This window comes from Myodes glareolus, chromosome 14, assembly GCF_982192425.1.
Source record: "Myodes glareolus chromosome 14, mMyoGla1.1, whole genome shotgun sequence".
Lineage (NCBI taxonomy): Eukaryota > Metazoa > Chordata > Mammalia > Rodentia > Cricetidae > Myodes > Myodes glareolus.
In genome coordinates, this window is record NC_142039.1 from 1,475,469 (window position 1) to 1,486,202 (window position 10,734).

A 10,734-nucleotide genomic window follows, 5' to 3' on the forward strand; every position below is an offset into this window, starting at 1 on the left:
TTGCATTACTTTCTTATTAGGTAAAAATAAGAATAGCTATTTTTTAAAACTTATATGTATTTATTTATGTGTATTCAGTTGGGGGTGGGGAGCATCAGTGCCACAGTACAATGTTGTGAAGGTTGGAGGAAAACCCCCAAGAGTCTGTTCTCCTTCCCCCTATGAGTTCTGGGTTCTACGTCAGACTGTTAAACTTGATGGTAAGCATCTTTACCACCTGAGTCATGTTGCTGGCCCAAAGTCACCATGGAGGCCATCTGTGTGTGTGTGTGTATGTGGGGAAATAGACATCCTAAGCATTACAATGGGATGAGACAAATGGGTGCTGCTGCTCTCTCTATAATGTCCTGTTGTGTTGAGCAGTCAGTGTTGCGTATCCTCAAGGTGGTTTACTTTTCATCCTGCTTGTTGGATCTTGTTCTTTTCACCCATAGCCCCAACCCTATGAAAGCCAGAAGCTGGCCTGGTGTCCCATGTCTCTGGGATGCACAGACTTAACTAAACCTTGGCTGTTTTCAACAACTCTCATGAGAGACGGCTGCCAACCTCACTGCTGGTGGAAGCCTGGTATTCAGACACTGGACGTTTTTGGCTCACTTTAGACCCTTGACATACACCCCAAGGTTTTAGTTTCCCTGCAAGGACATGGGGCAGCTGTGATAGGTGAGGTAGATACTGTCTTCCATTATCTTGGACTATAAACTCTGGCTTCCTCTCCACTTACCTAGTCCAAGTGGCCTGTGTTGCTGTCCTCTGGGCAGAACAATTTTCATGTTTCTCTTTCGTTCTCCCTGCTTCCTATATTCCCCAGGAATATCTTTCACTCTTTCCATTTTAATTTAAAGAAATGTCTCTTATGTGACTTTCACATTACTTAATTTGAAAAATAGTCATAAGATTAATTTTCCTTCCCTTTATTTACACTGCAGTGGCACAAGTACTCTTGCATGAAACACTGAACAAAACATTTCTAATTTGAGAATTTATTCATTAAACTTGAAAAAATATATCACAGAAGAGAAATATTTGGCCATACTTTTCTCACTTTCTAGACCTGCAGATGTTAGAAATTAGTATGCTTCTAAGTGGCTTTCATGAACGCTGAAAGGGTCCTTGACTACTGAGCCTTGTGCTTAGACAGCCTGAATTACCATGCAACTGAGTTTTTCATGTAATTGTTTCTTTGCTTAATTTTCTAAGGAAACACTCATCCAAACAGGACAGCCCTACCTTAAGTTCCAACATGCGTTGAGTTTTACAGCATTTAAGATTTTCCTAACTGCCCAACTCTTTTTTTCTTTCCTTTTCTTTTTTTGGTTTAAAACAGGCTCTTTTGGCTGATTCAATAAGCAGTTCCTGCCAACCAGTTGCTTTTATGGTAATTGACAGCATAGCTGATTTTAGAGTCTTAGAATCTAAAAGGGCATTTTAGCTTAGACTTTAGGGAAGCTGAGCCAAGCTACTTGCAGAATGAGGTACCGCTGAGCAAAGGCTGTCGGTCAGGGCCTGATCTGTGTGCGTGCTCATATGCTCCACCCAGGAGCCTGTAGCATATCTGTAGCCTGGGCCTCTGCTTCTTCTGACTTTCAGCACTATGCATTCTGCACCTTTACTTCTCCTGCCTGGAACCCCTGGCACTCCTACCAGAAGGGAGTCCGAAAGATCAACTGTCATGTGTGAGCAAAAGTGACCTGAGCATCATGACTGCTGGTGATGGGGGACAACGTCCCCGAGGTTCCTGAAATGCTGAGCATGGACTGAAAGGACAACTAGTTCAAATGAAAAAGGGAAAAAAAAATGCAGGAAGGAAGTCACAGCATTTCATAGCACCATCCAGGGTTAGCTGGGGATTATAGTCCTCAGATGGTGTCAGTCTCTAAAATAGCTGGGATGTCCCCAAATCCCAGCTCAGCACAAAAAAATAGAAGTCCCCAAACTAGCAGATCTTTAGAGTTCTCGCTTTCCAGAAAATATACAAATGTTTCCAAGAAGGAGGTTGTTTGTGAATTTCCTTCTGTTGTTCATCTGCGAACTCGACTCCTCAGGGGTGGGTCTTGATCAAAAAAGCCTTTTCACACTAGGAAGCCCCAGGAATATCCACACAAAAGCATCTATGCTTTAAACTTAAGCGACCCTAGATGCAGAGAAGCTTCCAAGTGTTGACAGTCAGCTTTTGCAACTGGTCTGAAATCCCCAAGAGTTCACTTTAGGACAGTTTTAGCCTTGATAGAAATGCAAGCTGTCTCCCAGCTGTACCATTGTATGCAGCTCTGTCTTCAGACCCAGGCCTACCTTAGGACACCGAGTATACCCACATGCCTTAAAGAAAGTGTGAAGTTCACGCTTGAGACTCGTGCATAGAATAGCATTGTGAGGTCTCTTAAAAAAAGGGGGGGGCTAGTGAAATGGCTTATTGGATAAAAGCATTTGCCATGCAAGCCAAAGGACATAAGTTCAAATCTTCAGGACTCATGTAAAAGCTAGGCACTTATAGGAGCATCTGTAAAACCAGTGCTTCCCTGGGGAGATAGGAGATAGAGACAGAAGAAACCTTGGAAACTGGAGGAACCAGCTAGTCAGCTATACAGGACAGCAAACAAGCGATTCTGCTTTGAACAAGGCAGAACCAGCAACTGAAGTTACCCTGTGATCGCTCCCTGTGCTCTATGCACCATGAACACACACATTCACACCTACAAATGTGCACATGTGTACAGACTCATTGTACACACATGCATACACACATGAGAGAGAGAGAGAGAGAGAGAGAGAGAGAGAGAGAGAGAGAGAGAGAGAGAGAGCTGAGAAACTAATAACTAATTAGAATGTCCAAACAAGGATTTGAGTGTGAGTTTTACACATAGGAGATATTTTTAGAGGCACCGAAGTGTAAAACACATTCATTTCCAAGTAAGTAGAATTTCATAATTTCACAGTCTGCTGCTGGAATCTCCATTCCCCATGGCATGACTAAGGAGCAGCCACAGTGGGTGCCAGCAACATCTAGCCACTTTGGGGCTGCAGAACGTTAAGCTTCCTCCTTATCTGGAGGAACCCCGTGTCCCTCTACAGGCAGGCGACATCATTTCAGGATTCTGCATCACACTACATGTCTGTCAGCTGCAAGCTTTCTGCTTTTCTGCAGTCACCAAGCTCCACTGTTCCGGTCCCTTCACCCGTGGGAACTGGTTCAGCTGTGAACCTGAGCATCAGAATGTGGTCTTTTCTTATTTCTCCGATGTTTGTAAGTTCATGAAACTTACTCTGCTTTTGACAAATCTTTCCATTGACTAAACATCCCATAACCAATTGCTTCACTTTTGGCAACAGTTGTGGGAAAAATTGAGCAAAAACCAAACGATTAATTTTCTCTTTCTCTCTGTCTCTCTTCTCTCCCCTCTCCCAGTCCTCAGCTCTCTCCCCTCTCACTGTAAAATGCCCAATGTTGCCAATTTTCCTGCCCAGAGGCCTTGACTTATTCTCTGCTCTGATTCATCTTGAACCGTCATTAGTGAGTGAAAGCAGATACCAGAAGAGCTTTGTTGTCACCAGATAGATATACAACCCGGCACAAAGTCACTAAAGCTGAAGAGTTTAGAATGGAGACCCCCAAGAGGGCTCAGTGGCTGAAAGCACCTGCCACCTTACCTCACAAGATGGCTTTGATCCTGGGACTCACATGGTGGAAGGAAAGGACAGATTCCTGTCCTCTGATCTGTGCCTATGATGTGGCTGACACATACTCTCACCCACATTAATATATAAATGTGATTTTTATAAAAAAATTAAAACAACAACCAAAGAGGCTTGACTCATAGAAAGTTTCTATAAATCAAGATTATTGAGTTCTGCAGGCTAAAAAAATATTGCTGTTTTATTTCATGTACATGAGTGACTTTCTAACCCCAAATTATCCAACAAGGTAGGGTGAGGCTCTTAGCTGTCCAGGCCAACCCAGCAGGGTCAGAAGATCCCAGACTGACTGTCCTCCAGACCCAAGCGTTCTCCCCAAGCCCTGTGAAATGCTGCTCACTTGCTGACTATCCAGGTTTGTCAGTCTCACCCCTCAAGCTTGAAATGCAAAATGCAGGAAATTAAGGTTAGGGAAGCCTCAACAGCTTCTTTAGTAGAAGAAAATATATCTGCCTTATGTAGTGGGGTAATGTGTGGTAGTTACTAATAGGCGAAAACTGAGCAAGGCCATCGAGCGGCCCACTGTGGTCAGTGCTCCTCTCTGTACAGCCCTTCCCCACGGCAACTCAGCCTCCTGCAGCAAATTAACCTTTCTTGCCTTGATAACTACTGGAATCTGTTTTTTAAAAAAAAGAAAGAAAGAAAGAAAGAAAACTAATTTTCAGCCATCTTTCTGACTAAATTTTATTCTTGGCAATTAATGAACCAATCCTAAGATTAAACAGAACTGGTGGGATGACTCAGTGTTCAAGAACAGTTTTTGTTCTTCCAGAGTACCTGCATTTGGTTCCCAGGACCCACTACTGGTGACCCACAACCGCCTGCAACTCCAGCTCGGGGGCGGGGACGGGGGAGGGTGTGGAGATCTGATACCCTCTTCTGGCCTCCAAGGGCAACTGCACACGTCTCTGTCTGTCTGTCTGTCTGTCTGTCTGTCTGTCTGTCTCTCTCTCTCTCTCTCTCTCTCTCTCTCTCTCTCTGTCTCTCTCTCACACACACACATACACACACACAAGCAAGAGAGCTAAAGATACAATAAATCTTTTTTAAGAAGTCCCAGAGACAAGTAACTGAACTTCTGAATGTGTGCTTCTCTTTATAGACACTCTGGACAATGGCTCGAATAAAGGTGGCAGGTGAGCAAAACAAGTTTCCTTGGCCATTGGTGCTTTGCTGTGATGCTGTCTCCAGTGCACACTGCAGTGGGTTTGATCCTTTCTCTTCTCTTTTGCACACATGCAGTGCAGCTAACAGAAGGGGCCCGAGCAAGGATGACACGTACTGGAAAGAGATCAATGCAGCTATGGCCCTAACAAACCTCGCCCAGGGAAAAGACGAAGTACCAGGGACCACGAGCTGCATCATCCAGAAGTCTTCCCACATCGCAGAAGTAAAGACAGTCAAGCTGCCTCTGGCACAGCGCTTCTAGTGTGGCCAGGGGTGCTGCTGAGCATGTCAGTGTTTTCTTTGTTTTTTTACCTAAAATCCTCATCTTAAGAGCCAAAGCAGGTGTGAAGAGGACTCCCAGCCAAACCTCCTAAGTTCAGCTATCCTAAATATACCAGTTGCTTCTATAAAAAGACACATAAATTATAAAAAATCATTTTAATCAAAAATATTAACTTATTTTATGTTACTGAAACTATGCATCTGCGTTAGCATTACAGTAAGTGCCTTGCTTCCCTGAGATAAGCTCCAACGTGGGCACAGTGAAGAGCTGAGCCTCAAACAGCCGACGTCGACACTTGCTAGACCACATCATTCCAAACTGGTGCAGGACCGAAGCCAGAATCGCTGAAAGCCCTTGAAATAAATCCAGTTACTCACACATTGAAACTTGGAAATCTGTTCAACCCAGGTGAAGTGTTTTTTTCTTTTCTTTTTTTTTCCTTCTCCCAGGAATGCTGATAGGGCTAGAAATTGTTCTTTGTACTTTCCAGGGTGACAGTGAGAACTTTATGTGTGGGTTTTGTTAGTGTATCTGATCCATGAACAGCTTCCAAAATAAAAGGTGCAGCCAGCTCACTTGATGTGAATGACTCACATGATGTATATGTTTAAGAAGAGACACTTTCAAACTAGTAATTACGGTATGCTGTAACCAGAAATTATTTTCCCGATCACTGTGGAAAGCATTCCAATGCCCTTTAAAATTAATTTAATTTTGCAAAGAGCCTTATTATATAAATCGCTGAATTTTGTTCCTGTGCAAAACTAAACCTATAGTTTAGTTTTAAGACATGATCTTGCTTGCATTGGTCAGTGTTCCTTTGTAATGGAAACTGGCTTTCATATGGAGTAACTAAGCTTTTCATTTGGTTCATTTCAAGTCACGATTCTAATGGACAATTTGTATTGCAACGAGAACAAGAAAATGAAGGAAAATATCTGTATGTGGATATACATATATGCAGAAAATTGATTTTTTAGAATTTAAAACATATGGGAAATAAAACAGGAACAGTCTCTGGTTTGTGCCAAGTAGGACATTCAAGTAAAATGTAAATGAAATTTTGCATTAAAAGAAAGAACATTTTGTTTCTAACTGACACTACCACTGAGTGGAAACAATCACTATCAAAGAAAAAGAGCATCCTTGCCTTTAAACATCCTAACCAGCTTGGGAACGCTCGAAACCTACAGAAATTTGGAGACGCCAAACAAAGCAAAGCAAATGTTGAACAAAGTGAAAAGACGCCTATTTTAGAGTGGGACTTTTTTTTCTGGGTATGTAATCTACTTCTTAAATTTTTTTTGACTGGAAAGCACTTTTGCCAAGTGTGAATGACATTCAGTAACATGGCACGTGCTGATTTTTTCTTTATTTTACAAAAAGCTTTTAAAAGTCAAAGGCCGCTCTTCGCTGCGGGGTGGGCACGATGGCCATGATGGCCGCTGTGAGACACTTTTTCTTGTGTCATAGCCTTGTGGGGTGGGGTGTCTAGTGTAATGAAGATAATTTGATATGAAAATATTTTATATGTCTATTATTCCTGTTTTCTTAAGCGCAGTTTGCAGTAGCAGGAAGCCCAAGGTGAGGTGTGTATGTGATGACCGTATGAGTGAAGTATTGTATGATGAAGTACTGGCTTCTGCTACTGCGTCCTCAGTACTCTGAGACCCAGGATGCAAAGTGGAAGTCACCACAACGCCTCTGCCCAGACGTGAGTGTGGCAGTGAAAGACAAGGACAAATACTTCACTCTTTTTCATACTATTATAAGTTATTCTGGTATTAAATATTTTAATAAAAGTGTTCTTGTTTTACTATGTTGCAATTATAAAAACGAATGCTGGTTGTATTTTATTTGAAATTGTCATGTTTTATTTTTTCCATCTTTTGGGGAAAAATCAGTGAATTTGATCTGTATTATGAACACAAACCAATGACAGGACACATGACTTCTTTCAAGTGCCAAAGCTTGGAGTCCAGCCTGTACACACTTTAAAAAAAAACATATTATTAGCATATCCCCAGCAATGTCTCCAATTACAGTTACTTTTAATTTATTATTTTTCTTTCATTGCTGTTGTCTGAATTGTCTGGAACTCAGAGACCCCTTCACCCCTTAAAAGCACCTTAAACAACACTGAGCCAGCAGCCAAAAGGCTAACACGTAATTTATATTGAAGAGAGAGACTCGCCTTCTCTTTATTTTACAATTGTATTTTAATAAAATTACTAACTGTCGGGAGTTCTTGACAGATTTAAAATAAAAGTTCATTTCTAGACTTTAGTGATCATATGGGTTTTGTTTGCCTTTGAAAGCTGGCCAGTGGGAGGAAGCATAGGCAGGAGCGGCTCGCGTGTGGGTCATGGAATGGGGAGTGCTATGGTTGGATCAAGTTTGAATTCTATCACTTGAGGCCACCAACCCACCTGTTAAGACCCAAGGACAAGAGCACAACACAGACTGCTCAAATACTGAATTGTACTGTATTCTTTCTTTCCATAGATAATACAATAGCATTCTTTTTCTGTATTTGTTCATTAGTGGATTTTAAATACCTCATAAAAAATCTTATTAGCATATAATACAATGGGCTTCATCATGGCATTTTCATACTTACATGTTCAATACATGTTCAACAGCACCTCCATTCATTACTTATGTGTTCTATACAGGAAGGAAGCTTAGCTTGGAAGCCAGACAGATCTGCATTGCCATGCTAGCTCTGCCCCCTCCACACACACACAACTGCAAATTTCAGACTCAATCTTCAGAGTTCTTATATGCAAAGTATGAGGAAGAAGATAGCCCTTGTAGACTTTGTGAAAAAAGTTGAAAGAATGGATGATACATAGAATACAGGAACCAGCAAGATATCTCAATGGGTAAAGACTTTGCTACCAAGTCTAACAAGATTTTGCTCTCCAGAACCCATATAGTAGAAGGATAAAATTTACTCCTGTAAGTTGTCCTTTGATCTCCACAGTCATGAAGTGAAATAAACAAATATGAATTATTAAAATGCCTACTATAGCAGCTGGTAAATCAATGCTCAGTAAGTTGAAAACACTATCACATAATTTGTCCATGTGAAGTTTTGTGTAGAGGATCAAAGCGTACGTGGAATAGGAGATACAAATACCTTGACAGAAATCTCGAAGCGTGGAAAATTTCTGACTTGAAAGACGGCAGTGGTGACGTTGGTACCAGTGTTAGATGTACTCACTTTGAACTGCTGCACCAAGGCGTGAAACCAAAGACAAGTGCACTTACTGGTGTCTTTCATTGGGGTGACAAGGATTGCTTTTTCTTTTGTCCCTCTCCACACTGCTCAGGATGACCAAACTCAACCTCATGCCTGTGTTCCCTACATGCTCTAAATAACAGTGTTTAACACGCAACGCCACTGGCCACAATCCTCTTTTTAAATTCATCCAGCTCAATGATAGCAAACAGAGACTAATAACAGAGAATAGGAATGAGCCAAAGCAGACTCCCTTGGGGGCTAGGAAGTGTCCTGGAAGGCAGCATCGTGGGGCAGGGGTGGGGCTACAGGAACTAGCAACTGGGAAAGAAGTATCACCCACCAAGGCCAGCATTCCATCAGGGAAATCAAGTCTGTGCAGTTCACTGAGACAGTGGGTGAAATGCTTTGCAAGCTCACAAGTGTGTGTAAAGTGTGTGCCACAGGACCCCATGGTCAAGAGAACCATCCTTCCTGACAATGGAGGCCATGGTTTCCATGGAGCGTACAGAGTCCCTTGTTTTACTAGACACATAATGTACCACCATTCGGGTCCTTAAGAAACAAAGAGTTTCTTGGCTTGGACTTCTTTTTGACAAAAGAACCAGAGTATGACAGATGCTTGCCATCCCATAAGGATCCTATAGTAACAAAACCTGTCTGGGTTTGGGGAAAAAAACAAAATGATAGCAAAGTCCTATATTTTCTAAGGTGAAAAGATTGTCAGGATTCGGGGAAAACAATGTGTTCTCACATTGTATAGGAACCCATCGCATGCAAAGAGTGTAGGGCTTAGAAAACAAATAATAGTCCAGTTTCTGCATATTTGGCCTGTAACACATCAAATATAGTTGTTTGGTTTTGGCTTTAATCTAATTGATATACAATAGCTCATCAGTAGAGTGTGATATTTATCTACTGATATGTTGTACAATAATCAAGTCAGGGCAACTAGCATATCCCTCTGAAATTTCATTTCTTTGTGGCAAACACTCCCAGTCCTCTCCTCTAGATATTTTAAAGTATTTAAGCATTTTGAAGTTTACAATAAGGATATTATTACCAACTATGGGGATCCCTAGAGCACATCCTTGTTGTATATTCTGTCTTTGAACCCTACCTCTATTATCTCTCTGCTTCCTCCACACCTTCAATGCTAAAATAATAATCATGAAACAATGTAGTTGGGTTTTTTTTTTATTCTTAGGAGGCCTGCCTCCTAGCTCCCAAATAAATACACAGAAACTTATTCTTACTTATGAACGCCCAGGCTTAGCTTGGCTTGTTTCTAGCCAGCTTTTCTAAGTTAAATAATCTCTTTAACTATGTTTTCCCTCTGGGCTTTTTTTAACCTTTCTTTATTCTATATATCTTTCTTTCCTTCTTACTCTGTGGCTGGCTGGCTGCCTGCCCTGGTGTGGGATGTCCTTCTGTATATATGTTACTTTTTTTGGTTAATGAATAAAGCTGTTTTGGCCAGTGGCTTAGCAGAATAAAACTAGACAGTAAGTCCAAACAAAGATATATAGAGAGAGAGTAGGTAGAATCTGAGAGACATCATGTAGCCACTCAAGAAGCAAGATATGAGGTAACAAGTCACAAGCCTCAAGGTAAAATAATATACTAACAGTAATGGGTTAATTTAGAGAAATGGCTAGCCATTAAGAGCCTATGCCATCAGCCAGACAATTGCAACTGGTATTAAGCCTCTGAGTAGTTATTTGGAAACAGGCAGGCAGAGAGAAACAGATCCAGGAACACAGAAAGACAGAAAACCTTCCATCTACACTGCCCCCGTGTCCTCTTCTCCTTTTCTCTCTTTGATCTTCTTGAGCCCAGATTTCTTCTCCTATTTATTCTTTGCCCACCAGCCCCACCTCTTCTGCTTCACCATTGGCCATTCAGTCCTTTATCAGACCAATCAGGTGTTTTAGGCAGCCAAAGTAACACAGTTCTACAGAGTTAAACAAATGCAGCACAAAAGAATGCAACACTTGTTTGCATCATTAAACAAATGTTCTACAGCATAAACAAATGTAACGCCTTAAACAAATATTTCACAATGAAACAAACATGGGAACACATATATCTTCAATGCACCAATTTCATTTCACTTAGATGTGTATCCAGAGGTCATACTTACATAATATTGGATAGCTATTCTGAAGTATATACTATTTGTTTTAATCTATTTTGTTTGAGGAGATTCCATCCTAATTTGTATAACTATCCTAATTTACCTTCCAACAATATGGATGGGTCCTTTTCTTTCACACGCTTGCCAGCTCTTGCTATGTTCTGTTTTCTACAATAGCAATCTCTACTGGATTGAGGTGATGTCTCCCAG

General features: G+C 41.3%; 1 protein-coding gene across 3 annotated transcripts in view; it reads left to right on the forward strand.

Moving 5' to 3' along the window:
* Positions 1 to 6,999, forward strand: part of Mkx (mohawk homeobox) — a 66,061-nt gene extending 59,062 nt beyond the window's left edge. For 2 of the 3 annotated variants that reach the window (XM_048461132.3, XM_085698909.2), the window contains exons 6-7: positions 4,796 to 4,829; positions 4,936 to 6,999. In XM_048461132.3, coding sequence (XP_048317089.3) covers positions 4,796 to 4,829; positions 4,936 to 5,122 — 221 coding nt within the window. In that variant the 3' untranslated portion in view covers positions 5,123 to 6,999. The remainder of the gene's footprint in view (positions 1 to 4,795; positions 4,830 to 4,935) is intronic. The other variant, XM_085698911.2, reaches the window with a different exon arrangement.
* The last annotated feature ends 3,735 nt before the right edge of the window (positions 7,000 to 10,734 follow it).